This window comes from Ptychodera flava, chromosome 8 (genome assembly GCF_041260155.1).
Source record: "Ptychodera flava strain L36383 chromosome 8, AS_Pfla_20210202, whole genome shotgun sequence".
NCBI lineage: Eukaryota > Metazoa > Hemichordata > Enteropneusta > Ptychoderidae > Ptychodera > Ptychodera flava.
Window position 1 is genome coordinate 34,156,437 of NC_091935.1, and position 16,080 is coordinate 34,172,516.

General features: G+C 39.1%; 1 protein-coding gene across 1 annotated transcript in view; it reads right to left on the minus strand.

Moving 5' to 3' along the window:
- Positions 1 to 1,012: 1,012 nt before the first annotated feature.
- LOC139139142 (uncharacterized) overlaps positions 1,013 to 16,080 on the minus strand; it is a 44,731-nt gene continuing 29,663 nt past the window's right edge. Inside the window, exons 25-43 of the mRNA XM_070707948.1 lie at positions 15,443 to 15,617; positions 15,020 to 15,130; positions 14,229 to 14,342; positions 13,552 to 13,665; positions 9,255 to 9,368; positions 8,778 to 8,891; positions 8,050 to 8,163; positions 7,610 to 7,723; positions 7,170 to 7,283; positions 6,567 to 6,680; positions 5,819 to 5,898; positions 5,500 to 5,571; positions 5,125 to 5,236; positions 4,537 to 4,664; positions 3,973 to 4,179; positions 3,470 to 3,622; positions 2,782 to 3,094; positions 2,190 to 2,228; positions 1,013 to 1,973 (exon numbers count right to left, since the gene is read on the minus strand). Coding sequence (XP_070564049.1) covers positions 1,693 to 1,973; positions 2,190 to 2,228; positions 2,782 to 3,094; positions 3,470 to 3,622; positions 3,973 to 4,179; positions 4,537 to 4,664; positions 5,125 to 5,236; positions 5,500 to 5,571; positions 5,819 to 5,898; positions 6,567 to 6,680; positions 7,170 to 7,283; positions 7,610 to 7,723; positions 8,050 to 8,163; positions 8,778 to 8,891; positions 9,255 to 9,368; positions 13,552 to 13,665; positions 14,229 to 14,342; positions 15,020 to 15,130; positions 15,443 to 15,617 — 2,583 coding nt within the window. The 3' untranslated portion in view covers positions 1,013 to 1,692. The remainder of the gene's footprint in view (positions 1,974 to 2,189; positions 2,229 to 2,781; positions 3,095 to 3,469; positions 3,623 to 3,972; positions 4,180 to 4,536; positions 4,665 to 5,124; positions 5,237 to 5,499; positions 5,572 to 5,818; positions 5,899 to 6,566; positions 6,681 to 7,169; positions 7,284 to 7,609; positions 7,724 to 8,049; positions 8,164 to 8,777; positions 8,892 to 9,254; positions 9,369 to 13,551; positions 13,666 to 14,228; positions 14,343 to 15,019; positions 15,131 to 15,442; positions 15,618 to 16,080) is intronic.

Here is a 16,080-nt window from a genome sequence, read left to right on the forward strand (position 1 = left end):
GCGAGTACGAGGGATTTGGATCAGTCTGTGGACAAAGTCGGCGTCGACTCCTCGCCATGGTCTCTGAACATTATGTAGTAAAATATCATGAAACGCATACAAAGCGTGGTTGTTTTTATTTAACAGCTTTAACAACATGGATTTGAAGGCCGATTTGTACAGGCTGAAATGGTGTTTGCTGGAGCCCATTTGGTCTGAATTCAATGTTAAACCGATTAGATTTTTTAACAAGTTGATTTGGTTCAGATTAATTTTGGCAGAGTTGGTTTGGATCTAACTTTCGCAAACCCTATAGATAGGCCACCTTTAATCCTTAACTCTGCTTGCTACATCTTGTCAAGAGGTTGGAGTACAGTCTTATGTGCACTTAGTCGTGACGACTGAGAATATTCGGTTCTCATATAAATCCATTCCAGTACAGATTTCAGGAGGTTCGGTATGGTTTGTACTGGGGCTTTCATTTGTCAACACTAGAAACATCACTTCTAACCTATCGTCTACTCTCCTGAGTCGAAGTAGGAATTTCTATAGGTATATTGACAAAATTTTTCTATGGCCAACGGACCTGAATGACATGATCATGTCCTTTGAGAATAAAATGGAAGTCCAGGTATGCGCAAAGTCAGACGAAAGGAAAATTAAACTACGCAAGTGTGTCTGTCTTTCTGTCTGTCTGTCAACATGGCTGACGTGATTTATATTATCGCTTTGTCCTCGTGGCCTAGAGGCCGTGACGGTCATACTTGTCGATAACTCTACTCACGACACCTGTGAAAAGTGATTTTTTTCAACGACAAGCAAAATTAAACAATAAAAGATTCAATTCGGGACCATAGAATAGATGCACGATAACTCCAAATTATGCTTTATAATAAAAACGCATAATTTGTTTTGGACACAAGGCATCCGAGTCAATATACAGTGGCTTTAAAACGAACGTAACTGGCTCAATCTGTACGGTTTGATGATTGCGGTACAGCAAATGACATAGAGCACGAACGTAAAATCAGTCTTTGTATGATAAGAGACAAGTTTTTTTTGTAAACTGAGTCAGGTTTATTTTTAGAAATGTAAACAATACATCTGCGTACATAAAGTCGAAATACAACTATGTCCCTTTATCTACTTATTAAATCCATATACAGAGAACGTGTTTATTCCTGATACCATACGGAAATATTAATCTAATTTACTGGCTAACAAAACATATGCTGTGAGCTGAAAATCATTTTAACAACGTATTTTTTCTAGCAATGTAAAACCTGTGCGGGATCTCTTGACTAGAATATGACGATTAGCTACTATGATTATAGATATCCGTATAAAATAATTCATGGCTTTGGGCGAAATGAAAGTCAAATTCATGGTTGAGATTCCCAAAAGAATAGCATGTTGCTTGTTCAGGGGAAGACAAACGTTGAAATGTAGACAAAACTATATCCAGAGATGAAAAGTTTCTACGGCTGAAGAAGTTGGCGTAATCCAAGCCTTTCTGATAAAGTGATAAACTCCATGGTGATTCTACAAATACTGTTTATAGGTATTGGGAACTAAATGTCATTTGAATGTATTGGCGGCTCGCCCCAGTCTCTCAATTGATATTGTCGTCTTCTCGCCAAACAAAAATCAGTGAGTTAAAAGTTTGTACTAGAGTGTTCTATGGAATGTCTAGTTGAGTTTGAGCTAAAGTGTTCATGTCTCTAACCAAGCCGATGAGTTCGTTGACAATGTGCCACTGTGAACGCCACTCATTCTCTGAGCCCGCCTTCCGTGAAACGATTGAGGCCGTAGAACTCCGACATCGCCGTAGTCGTTTGAAGAGACTGACTCTCTCTCTTGGAGGTGTCTATGACTGTCATCTTTGTTAGCATTAGCACGGCATCGTCGATACAGGACTACAGACATCACTATTATGCAAATGACAGCAGCCGCAGCTACAGCTAGGAGCGTTGGAAGTAGCCATGATGAAACACCTGCAAATTAAAATTGTGACTAGCATTCATTATTCTGTATTAACAACATGAACTGCACGACAAATGCTAGAGATGATGTTTACCCACTGTTTATCACATTTCCCGCTGCAAGGGGAAACTTTAGCGTGGATGACAGAGTTTAAGTCACCAATCGTCGCATGTACGACGGATTTTCACTACGATTTGAATTGTGAGAGAACAGGAAAGTTGACTTACCTGGCTTATTAGTGTCGTCTATGTGCTCGTCGGCGGAAGCTACAATATAGATTGAATAAGAAATGTAAACTTTAAGAGGAGACAAATAGTAGTCCTGCATAGCCATGTAGAGGGCACTGATATTGGTCACTCTGGTCAAACAAAGTGAGTGATATACAGGATTACAGACATCACAATTATGCAAATGACAGCAGCTGCAGCTACAGCTAGGAGTGTTGGAAGAAGCCATGATGAAACACCTGCAAATTAAAACTGTGACTAGCATTCATTATTCAATAATGTCTAAGTTAACTTCTAATGTTACGGGGAAATTGTCCCTCTCTCCTATTTCTTTGATCGAGAGCATACTGTCAGTATGTCGATTCAGTCAATACAAACATTTTAGTAATTTTGTGAAAGAAAACTAATCATCGCAACGGCTCAACAATGATTTTTGTTACAAAATGTTAAAAAACCAAATTTGGCTGTAAACAATGTACTAAGATTGACTATCATCTAAATAGCGGAAAGTCACGAAGTTTGTTATTCATCCAGTCAACTTTAGTGGTATTTATTATCATCTGATTCTATATTTACATTAAAAAAAACTTACTATTTTCGGGACAGGGTCCGTTGTTACAAGTTACTTGGTTCACGTTATCCCCAGCGCAAAACTGACCACCATTTGCAGGTATTGGATTGGTGCAGTCTCTCTGAACAGTCTGCACACCTTCATCGCAGGTCTCACTGCAATCAGACGTGGCGTACCAATCTGTCCAGCCACCATCGACGACAACACCGACACTCTCTATGCTGGACAGGGAATCTGACAGTAGGCCTCCGTCTTTATCACGATTTAGAGTTTCTACAATGGCGTCGGCTACCTCCGATGGCGTTTTGTCGGACTTGTTTTCGTCTGTCAGTTCCTGAGACGAAAGGTATACACCAATGATTACAAACAAGTCCAAAAAAGCGTTGTTGGCGATAATTTCAACAAAAGATACTATAAAGATTACGTAAATATTAGATATCCATCATTTTCTTGCACGAATTCACACAAAGAAACAAGTCTGAACGGCAGTTTGCAATTATAATGCTCTCGCTATCGTCTCCTGCCTCCCTTCAACAAAAGTTTCCTGTAGAGTTACTCTCATTCTTATCGGACCTACCGAACCATTGAACTTTTCAGTCTAAAACCTTGCTAAAATGCATATCAGGCTGCTGGTTAATTGTGAACAGTTTGAGTAACCAGTCAACAAACGAATAACAAAATGTATTACCAAAAACGAATGAACACCTACTATGAGAACACGGAAGGCAGAATTGCTATCTCGTCTCTTTCGTTTAATAACACCGATATCCTGACAGTCAACATCACTGCATTGGGATACGTCATCGACATTATTGCGTACGTAGTCAGCAAATTCCTCACAAATTCTTGGTATCGCCGGTGCCTACAAAAGAAAAGAACGCAACGAAATGTCAGCATGGTGAGATACTTTAAAGTCGATGCTGCCGTTTTGAAAGTCTGTATGCGACCCACTGGTCCAGAAAATTCGTTAGACGGGCTCGGAGCGGATACCTGCAGGATTTCACTGGAGCAAGACAGTTCACACGACCCTGTTCTGCACTTTTTTTGTATTAGGACACGCAGAACGTGTAAGTATTTCGTCGGTTGAACAATGTACCTTTGTCCCGGTCCATCGCCCCTGAGCCAGTGACACAACCTACGTTCGAACGAAATATTTCTGACTAAAAGTTAAACGCTATGGTGCTATATAGTGTGGTAAAACATCCTTTTTACCATTGGAGTGATCCCTATGTTGAGCACAACACAGTCATTTGATATTCCCGACGACTTTTTGCCACATGCCCCATCGTTGGATTCTCGGATCACACCACTGCAGTGTTCCACGCATGCGTCACCGGTGCAAGACGGATTTTCCTTCTGACACGTACTCCCCTCAGGGCAATTGAAATTGTCCTCACAGAGCTGTAATCCGTTAAAGTACTGCGCACAAGATGATAAACAAAAACAGAAAATACAACAAAAAGTTAAAACAAAAACAAATTAAATGAAGTCTTCATACAATTTGTGTAGAGTACACAGATTAACAAAGTACGACAAAATGGGGCGTGACATCTGCATTCAACGAGGTTTCAGATAACATGTAAAGTGTTGAAAACCTGACAAATATCACCCTCGTTTTTAACAGTCTAATTATCTGCGTATTTTCCCTCCCTTCCCTCATTATTTTGACCGTCCCTGCCCCGTTCTCTGCAAATAAGTCAATTACATTTCCAACACCAATTCAACAGTTTGACCGTATGTTATCGTAAACTGGAGAAAAATTGTTGTTCAACTTACAGTCTTTGGAACAAATTCAACGCAATTAACATTGTCTTCGAAACAGGTACAACTTTTACAAACGTCAGTCCATTCTTTAATCCAGCTGCTACCATTCACATACAGAGTTCCATCAAGCAGACAATGACCTACGTACAGTTATTTCATAAATGTGAACACATATAATAACAATATCGAAAGTGAGAGATTTTAATTGTTATACAGAGCAAGTCATGGACTTACAAATACATCAGTAATCTCCATATTCTCGAAAAATATACGCTGAAAGCATTTACTATTACTCAGCTGCATTACTATTGTTTAAATAATTATTGCGCTTTTGATATCATTTTTCAGTTAGCTAAGTAACTAGCATTACGCTAAAATATCTGACTTCATATTTCCAGTGTAGCGATCTTATTGCTTGTAAAAATGTTCTATCTTTTTGAACTTGGACATTCAGCACAATGTTTTAGCTGAATCCAGCCATTCGAAACATATTCTTTTCCACAAATTCTGCCATGCACTGTAGTTCCATTGGACAACTATTACGAATATCTTTTCACCATGTTTGATAACATGTATTTAAAGATCTGTAGAGGTCATTACCATTTGGCACACGGTCATTGCAGTAGTCGTTCCTACAACAAAATGTGCAGGTCTCGTTGACTTGGCCACTCCTACACCCTTCAAGGTTACTGGTCTCCAACTCAACACACTCCTGCACAGTAATGAAGTAATGAGAAACAAATGGACGAATATTACTCCACGTGCCGCCAGATACATGTATATGTTGTATGAAAAAGGCTCAGTCTATTTCAGTGAATAACACTGAAAAGAAAGAGCGACTGGGAAACAAATGTTTATCTGGTAGAAACTTTTGAGTGAGGCCTCAAAAAGACATAGTCGATGTATTAAATAAATTATCGGTTTTGCCATAGTTTCTATTCCATTGTCGTATATGATGAACTCATCACAGCTCACCTGGCTTTGTCTGCAACCTTTGGACATAACAACTGCTCCTTGGTTTCGATGAAGTACAGTCATACAACCAGACTTGAAATAGAAAGTCAGAAAAAAATTCTAAAATACAGGAAAGTGGGTGATTTGTGGATACATGTTCTCAGGCTATTGGAATCAATTGGCCAAGTGAAGTATAAAATATGAACATTGAAACGTTACGCTATGGAATTTAAGACGGGTCAATTTAAAGATTTACAGGAAATTTTACTCGGAAAATGAATATTCACTGCTTTGGATTGCGGAGAAACATGGCTAAGTTTTGCATAAGCTTAATACTTACATCAATCTCGAAACATTCTTCTGTTGTTTTGCTACAGTTGTCGTTATTTTCTGAATCGATGCAGGAATAACATAATGGTCCTACGACAGAAGAAATGTGAAACACTGTCAAGCAGATTTTACTATTTTAATAATGTGTTCATTTCTTTCGGATTCGAAATTTCTTTGGTAATGTATTGCAGATTCTGTGGACGCTTGAAAATTATGCCTTAAGGTAGTTCGCGCCTCGAAAGTGAAAGACTTAAACTTTTGCTCAAACTTTCCTCAAGGAATCTTTCAACCATTCTCTTTCAAAATTAAGAATAAAAATCAGGGGTCACCGTGCAAATGTACTACAGAAAAAATAACCCAAGATATACCGGTATTTGAATTCAAAATGGCCGCAACCCCTGTGGTTACTCTAGGGAGAAAAACAAAATTTTCGTATTTCGTAAAACTAAGCCTGTGGAAAGTTTTCTTACACAAAGAGCTCTAAAATGAACCCCCACAAGTGATATATAGCAGAAAAGAATTGTAAAAGTTTAATAGTCCGAATATCTGTCTCCGAGGCGTGTTCTACCTTAATATCTTGGAATGTCTACTTTTTTGTTAAAGCAATGGGCCACTTCCCAGTGACAGTGAGCTTTCGACCAATTCATGACATCGCCCGCGCGTACATGTACTAATTTCCCTAAAACTTCAGACCAAATGACACAGTAAAACACATGTTGTAGCCAGTCCCGAGGGCCGCGACTCGGTTAAAGACATACCGTGTTCACAGTTATCTCCGTGAAATCCTCTGTTACATATGCACGTGTATCCGTTGACGTGGTCGACACAAGTACCTCCATACTGACAAGGCTTGCTAGCACATTCGTCTATGTCTAGAGAAAACACATCACAACATGAGAATCTCCAATACCTTCAGAAACAGTTGGATTGGGCTGTCTACAATAAAAATTATAATGTAGGATCGGTGTATAGACGCAAGACAATGTTTGTAGGGTATTCAAGTTTGTCGAAAACGAATTCCTTCTTCAACCTTTCCTTTTCTTCTTTGATGATTCGATTTAAATTTATGTTTTCTCAGTATTAGTCGTTAACATGTGAACAAAGGTAATCCGATTAAAGAGGGATGCCGGCAAGTGTTTGAGGTTACACACTTTTCAATCGGTTTGTGCGGTGATAAAATCTTGACCAAAGGCAATTCGATTGAAGAGAGATGCCGGCTTGCATTGTTTTACAATAGACATGTGATAAACACAACCAATAAATTAACGTAGGCGGGTTTGCTGTACGATGTAGATGGCAGGGAGTGTTTACAATATTCCGCGATTTAGATGTACGCGATTAATTAGACAAAAGCTACTTACCTATTTGGCATCGGTCACCATCATATCCAGCGGCGCACAGACATTCGTATTTGTTCAACTTATCTACACATGTACCATTGTTCTGACAAGGGTCACTGAGACATTCGTTTATTTCTAAAAAGAGAAGATAACATCCTTCGAATGCTAATTAACAGTAAAACATTGCATCGGTCGACCGTCGTTCAAAGGAATAAATAAATAAATAAATAAACAAGTAATTAAAAATAAATTCATAAATAATTCATCAATAAATAAACAATGAATAAAAAGATAAATGAATAAATAAACTGGGAGTAAACTGCGATCAATTCATGAATTAATAATTCTTTGACCCGGTTCTTTTCAATGCAGAATAAACTGTGTTATGTAGGAAGATACTGACAGTTAAGTATGTACGAAAACAAATCACACATTTAGGTTTGTGATGACGTTGACCTTACCCAGCTCGCAGTGTACTCCATTATATCCACTTCGACAAAAGCACTCATAACCGTTCAGTTTGTCAAAACACGTACTGTTATGATGGCAGGGTTCGCTGAGACACTCGTTTGTTTCTAAATACACAAGTGAGATCATACAAAAGATAACTTGAAGTAATATGATATCACGATCAATCTTCCAAGCAAATAGTTATCATAATATAGCGCAGTTATTGGGCTATAGGAATTTATTAACAGATTTATAATAGTAAATACAAATTCTTTGTGAATTTTCTTTCGTAATATGTAGTGATTAAGATTCGGTCGAAAACTGACTGATAAGCAGAGCATAGAAATGGCTAGTTAGACAATGGCACAGAGTTCAAGGGCCTGAAAGTGAACAAATTTGTACTGGACTATTATATAGTACGAAGCTATATCCCAGGTAAAGATGTACCTACCTATTTCGCAGTCAACACCTTCATATCCACTTTGACAGAGACATTCGAAGCTGTTCAGCTTGTCAAAACAAGTACCATTATTTTGGCAGGGACCGCTGACACATTCATCGATTTCTAAATACAATTAGAGATTTTCACAAGTAATTAAACCAGGTAAAAATTCTAAAAGATGCCATTCAGATATAGGGAGAAGTTGTTTACTGTACGTCTGCAGGGAATATCAAAAACAAATGGTTTTCTATGCAGCCGTCAACATAATGAAAATACAGACTGCAACATGAATTGACATTGCCAAAAAGTATGAAAAATAGTGCAAAGGAAATTCAAGGCAATCTCAAAGTGTTCTGTTGTCACCAGTAAGACGTTCCTTATAGTATTTGTACATCCACATGAACTGATACTGATTTGTAGTCATTGGCACACGTTGCGTTATTCAGCAAGGCCTGATTGCACATTCGTCAGTGCCTGACAAAAAGAAAGACGATGAAACGAAAATCCATGAAATGGGCGATTGGTGCTTCCAATTCTACGTTTCTCAAATTGACATACTACAGCAGTAAACTTGCAAGTGTGGAGTTTATATCCAAAACGATGTATTCAATTGACATAAGCTATACGTCTGTATCTCTCAAACTGTCATGCTATAAGAATGATGAAACCCACAGTGACTTCACAACGGAAAAGATTGGCAACATTGCGGGTTTAGCGGTAACACAAATGCTCCATACCCATTTCGCAGTGGACGCCCTCATATCCATTTTGGCAGAGGCACTCGTAGCTGTTAAGCTTGTCGAAACACGTACCGTCATTCTTACACGGGTCGCTGTTACATTCATCGATTTCTTAGAACACAAATACGAAGAAATCGAAACATTTATTGCTAACCAGATCACGCTTGATGTAATACTGTCACAATGTTAGGCGGTAACAATTCGAACATCTACACCTGTGCAACTGTTGCATTGAAGACAAATTGCCAAGGGAGTCATAAACATCTGCATCATGACTACTACGAAGTCAGGCTTGATTGATTTGCTTGAAAAAACATCTTTTCACATCGCATAGGTCCCTACTGCTGGCATATTGTTATCTGGTCTGTGTTTGTAATGATCTCACCTCATAGACTGCTAATACCCAATGACGGGATTTCCATTATTCATCAACAGTTGTTATGGTGGATTTCCTTTAAAATGTGCTGTCCTTACCTGTTTCACAGTTGTTACCATGGTAACCGGCTGCACAAATGCACCCATACGCATTGACGTAGTCTTCGCACGTCGCGCCATTTTGGCAAGGGTCACTCTCACATTCGCTAATGTCTTAGAATGGGAATAAAGAAAATAACACACCTCAACTATGAAATGGAAAGCAATGTTGCATTTTGCAGTGATGGAGACTCATCTGTCAGATATTTAGAAAATATTTAATATTCTGTTGCAAAGTACTTGGTACTGCACTGCTTTCTTTTTCCAAAGCTAATGACAACTATCCTGCCGATACTGTCAAAAGAGTTGATTGATACCACTGCGCAAGCGTGAACTAAAACCTTGTCCCAGACTTGAGGCGGTTGATACCCTAAACTTTGCATGTATATGACCGTGCAGATGACATGGTACAAGGAAAGACCCTTATCAATAATGCTCTCTCGCGTTGTTGCTACTCATCGTCGGCCTGATAAGGAAGTCAAACCCATTTCTGATCACGAAAATAGAGAAGTCGGAGAATGTGCAGGTATCGATCGGCCCCATGTACCAAAAAGTTAAGGTAGAACGCGCCTCGAGGACGCAAATTTGGACTCTCAATTTTTTTACAATCCTTTTGTGATATACACCTTGTGGGGGTCTATTTTAAAACACTTGGTGTAAGAAAACTTTTCACCAGCTTTATTTTTCGAAATTCGAAAATTTTATTTTTCTACACAGAGTTAACACACGGATGGAGGCCATTTTGAATTTGAAATATCGGTAAATCTTGGGTTTTTTGTTTCCTAGTACCAAATTTGCACGGTGCCCCCAATTTTTATTCTTGATTTAGAAACATAATGGTTGAAAGATTCCGCAAGGAAAGTCGAGCAAAAGTTTAAAGTCTTTCACTTTCTAGGCGCATACTACCTATTTCTAGTTTCACGCTAGACTTTAAACACCCTTGGGCAATTACTCATATCCTGAAAGGGACCAAAAGCTATCATCGAAAGACGTCCGGCCAAATGCCCATTTATTACGTTCGATATTGGATAAATAGAACAGTCTCTACACTGTGCACGTCAAGTAGCACAGGCGTCCAAGCTGTGCTCACCTCAGAGGGTTCAATACTCATGCCGGAAAATGCCGAGAGGTTTTGACCGTTTAAGAAGGGCTTGACTACGCAGTTTCTGCGTAGTGAAGCTTCATTACGTATTCATGGTGACCCCTGGCCAGCTGTCAATAACTTTGGGGGCTTTTGTCTTTTGGCCTGCTTTGCATATGCGTCGTTGGACACGACCTGCCAATCACCCAGGTAGTCAATTAAACTATTAATTGACTGTTTACCGACCCAATTAACACTATCCAGCAGTATCAGTCATATTTTAATCGCGTGGCCCGGGTGGGCACAACGTAGGAACGCGTGTATTTCTATGTGTACATTTCACTTGTGGTGTTGTTTGTACCATCGTGTGTTTGAAGTCCTTGTTTCACCCACCGTCCCTCCACCCACGGTGTTTCACCTACAGCATTACCTTCAAGGTGACAGGCTTACTATTAATGTTCAGTATCATTGCACCGAGTTCTGCCCACGGTGAAAACCACCTATTTTGCTACTAATTACTGCCGTCGCTGCCCGTCCTGAATGTAGCCTATCTATAGCTACAGTAATCACATAAATCATTTATCAGTTTTGATGTATATACTCCTAAATTGTAAGTTTGATCATGGAGGTAGTACTACCTCCATGGTTTGATCAAAATCGAGACCACATTCAACGGCTATGCAGACTGTCCATGTACGCACACACAGTGACAAGAAGGCGGCAAACACCTACTCACCAAGCACATCGAATCGGCGAAAAGAAGCATAAAAAAGCTAGGCTCATCGCCAAAACAAACGCGCCAAGCGCTAACAAAAACCCATACCAAGCGGCCCTTTTCAGGGCCACCAAATACTCCAAAAGGGAACTACAAAAAAATACGATAAAATGACATAGAACACACAAACACTTAAAAGAAATAACAAAAATCGTACACATATCAAGCAATTGAAACACAACATTAAATACAAAATAAACAATCACAGTAACGTAACAGAAAACATGGCCGTGGAAATAAATCAGCTATTTCCAAAGAAAAGCCGACAACAACATGAAATTCAACAACAACCTATCATCGCTCAAACTATGAAACTCCGAAAAATAGTACTAGGCAAAAGCCTTAAAATTCATTCGGACACCAACAAAACCAAACAGAATAAAACCACCTCAGGATTTCAACAAATAAAGTCGTATAATGTGACTACGCTACCTAATCGTGAGACACAAACAATCGCAACAACACCAATTCAAAGAAAAGTCAAATTGGACTCTACGAACAACAAAAAAACAAAAACTTGAAAGCTATCTGAAGCTTTTAAACTCGCACTTCTAGAGATACCCTTTCAAACAAGGAAATAAAACATGTCGCGTGCCAAAAGAATCGCGATAAACCAGCTTGCAAACATTGGACAAATTTTGGGAAAATAACCCTTCGACAAGGGTCGGTTTTTCGTTATTGTCAACACAAACGATTACGTACTCGAATGCGAAAGGCAATTACGTAACACTCAGTATTATACACAACAAGTCAGAACAAACAGTAAACAAAGTAAACGAACTATTAATTAAAATGTACGAGAACAAGCACATCAACCAGGATACTTGTAAGTATCTTGATCCAATAAACATAAAATCCGTACCCCTCAGTGGTACTTATTGCCTAAAAATTAACAAACCTCCGCAAAAATCTAAAAGACACACCAGTCAAAACAAATTTACCGAAGTAAAGAAATATAGAACAAACAAACCGAACCACCAAACGGACTCACAACGTGACCAAAATTAATATACTTGCCTCGCTAATCGGAAAGCAAGACCACTAAAATGCATTAAAATAAATTTTCACAAACACAAACTAAGGAAAGAATCTACACTGCGACTCATGAGAAACCACACTCGGGTTTCGAAACGCAAGCGTCAAAGGGTGACTCTATCAACTTTTGTAACAACATAGGTCCGGCTGCGTCTGGCCATAAGCTTTCCCCACACAAACAAAACATTACCGTACACACTAATCCAAACTTCTCTACAAATATCCAAAGCGAAACAAACATTTCATTAACACAAACAATCGGATAAGAATGTAGGAACACATTTTCGAAACGAATCAAACACAAACTCGACACAAAAACATTTAGGATAGTTAGGTGGGGAGGTGTTTCACATTTTTTACATCTCGCTATACTGTCTATGATTCTAAAAATAAAGTCATCTGCCACTTTTTCTGTATACGCGGTTTGGCAAAACTCATCTCTTCAATCGAAAGTCGGGCGATTTCATGGTTCTTTGGGGCACTTAAGTGTACGTCGAGCTTAAGGAATGTAGTTACATTCGCGATGTTTTATTCGAAAATTATTTATTCCTTCAAGGGCAAATGCACATAATTTATGCTGTTGGAAATACTGGCCGCTCATAAACAAGGCAATAAACTCAATATATGTGCATCTTTACTGTTATTGTCAAAGTACCACCGACACCCACAAAAAACAAATGGTTAAGTCCAGGTATTTGCAACTCTGCCATCCGACTGGTCAACAGGAAATCAACCATAGGTGTCTTTTGGCACGCGTATACGCCAGTCACCTAGGCGACGGTAATCTGCACAACTTATCACCATCGGGAAGGTACTCCTCCCCATATACCACTGGTGATCCCCCTCAAGGCACTGCGTCATTCGACCAAGCATTGTTATTGTAATTTCCTGCATAAAATTAACAGCGAGGTCAACCGGTCAAAACCTCTCGGCATTTTTCTCATGTTCGCTGGGATTATCTGTATCATAATTTCATAGTAGATGATGTGGAAATCTTTGATCACAAGTTATATCGGTTTGAGAGAGGTATTGGAGAAGCTACTGATATGAGAACAATCAAACCTAAACGTCGAATCGCGCTGGTTCACGCTTCAAACTGCCTCGTATCTGTGACAATATTGTAAGATCGCACATGCGCAGTGGTGCCAATTACAAAATTGGTTAGAGAACTGCAGGAATCTATATAAGAAAGAAAGTAGCAACAAAGAAAGAATGCGTTGCATTTGCCACTGCAATCCTTCCTTTTATCTTCTGCAAGAACAATTTATGGAGTTCTCCGTCTCATAGCCTTGATATTTTTATTTCCCCGCTTACCCTTAACTCCGCTCTTTGGGAAAAATAACTATAGATGCGACCTAAGAGGTCGTTCTGACAAAGTTACGTTTTTACAAAACCTTTATAATCACCTGTTTCACAATTCACTCCTTGGTAACCGCTTAGACAAAAGCAACGATAGGCATCGACCATATCAAGACAGAGCCCTCCGTGTTGACAGGGGTTGCTGATACATTCATTAATATCTGCGAAATTAAGATAATACTTCGGGAACTGTCTAAAACTTTGAAATCGAAATCAAAATGGCGTTTTTATAGTCTCCACAATGAAACGGACACGTTACTAAATTTTCTGTACTTATGGAGCGCGCAGAATTTCAAAAACAAGCTAGTTTTGTTTTATTTCTCTTGTATATTATATTTTCACCATATTTGTAAAGTCTTACTCCTTGGATTGGGCTGTTCAGGCATTTAGCAAATTTTACAATCCAGTTATGGGATGAATAGTATTTTATCAACAGGATGGCTTTGTTTGCATTTACGTTTTACAGGAGTCCGTAAGTACAGATATTATGATAATTTCACGATTAGAGACTTCAGTTACTATGTCCAGAAAACATTCTCAAAGAATCGTTCGTGACGACCGCTCTTTAAAACGGATATCTGTTAATGTTGCCATCACCGTTTTCCGCAGTTTCTGTGCCACACGACACGCAATTTTCAGAATTAACAATGAGATGCCGTCATTCCCCAGACGGGAAATCCCCGTTTGAAACCCTATCCAGCTCGGATTTTAAAATTAGACTCACTTGTTTCACAGCTCTCGCCTGTAAAACCATCTGAGCATAGACAGTGGTAACCGTTGACCTGGTCCAGACACGTCCCATTGTTCTGACATGGATCGCTGGAGCATTCATTGTGTTCTGTTACAAAAGATAAAACTGTGGATGTGTCATCGAAAGTAATTTGTTAAACATTACTGTCGTGTTTTGAATTGGCTACATTAGCTCCGAGGCATTATACCAACAAACCATGAATTGTCTAGCTGTTTCAAGTGTCGCTATGTTGAAATCCACAAGGTCGATGTTATATTACGACGAGCAGTGACACAGACAGAACCAACGAATGGAGAACCACGACATGGCCTTGCAAACGTAGTTGGTCGAAAAGTGCAAAAGAGTTACATTCAACGCTGAACCGGACATACAATAGCCCGCCCTCTACCAATGTGACAGCATAAACACGTGCGTGGAAAACTTGCAATCTTTTGAAGCTTCTTGAATGCCTGAAGCAGTTCAAAGGGCGTGGGCTTATTTTATCATTTACTTTATTCATCATCATGGTTTCATCATTTCTCATTTGCTGCGTCAAATGATGCCCAAGCGTATAACACCATTTCTGCTACACCTATATTGTTATTTGAAATGTACTAAAGGCATAACAAACGACGACATATTCTGACATTTAACTTGGCCCTGAAACCATTATAAATTTTCCACATCTCGCCTAGGTGTGCCACTAAAAATTCCCATTCAACAACAGATCTTGTCTCTACTATCAAGCTTCAAAGTCCAAAGAAAGTCGTTTATTGTTATCTTACCGTTTTCGCAACGAACGCCCCCATATCCAGGCTGACATACACATATGAAGTCAGTGATCTGTTCTTCGCAAGAACCACCGTTGTTACATGGGTTTGGATCACAATGGATACCTATGGTAAAAACGGTTAAAAAAAGTAAATTAGATTCAGCCGTTATACATGTTTAACAGTCATGTGTTCGTAGTATAAAACGAATTGAACTTTGCAGTATGGGACTCGAAATTTTCTATTTGATGTTAAGTTACCCGACCGAGAATAAATCTGTGTAAATTTGCAATGCTGTACCCGTCTTTACTTGCATGAAGCATTAATGGTATACTTGTCTGCTATCTGACAACCTTTCAAAATCGTTCTTATTGAACCAGACCAAAGTACTGAGAATGCCATAAGCGCTTTGTATCGCCAGAGTAAGCTGACCATTACCTGTGCAGTATTGTCCATCGCCATTATAACCATCACGACAGTGGCAACCATGTTCACCGTCTTTCTCGCCACAGTAAGCATTGGGGTCACAACTTATAGCCACACATTCCACAAACTGGTGCTCTAAACAAGTACACTCTTCGTCACATCTTTCAAGAATGATCGATTCGCCGTACTAAAAAAGATACATGGGCAAAATATACGTTTTCAGCTACTCTAGACGAATCCAGCATCAGCTGTAAAGATTTGATTAGGGATATACATTTTATTGATTCATCGGAGAAGCAGATTCACTGTTGTCACTTTTCTTCATAATTTCCGTTCAGCTGCGAATTGTGCTCTCCGGCAAAGACAAATACTATCGACGTTAAGGCAGAACGCGCTCCGGGAACAGGTATACGGACTCTCAAACTTTTACAATTCTTTTCTGATTTACCACTTGTGGGGGTTCATTTTAAAGCTCTTGGTGTATGAAAACGTTTGACAGGCATAATTTTTCGAAATTCGAAATTTTCTTTTCTCCATAGAATTAACACAGGGACGGCGGCCATTTTGAATTTCAAATATTGGTAAATCTGGGTTATTTGTTTCTGTAGTACCAAATTTCTACGATGACCCCCGATTTTTATTCTTGATTT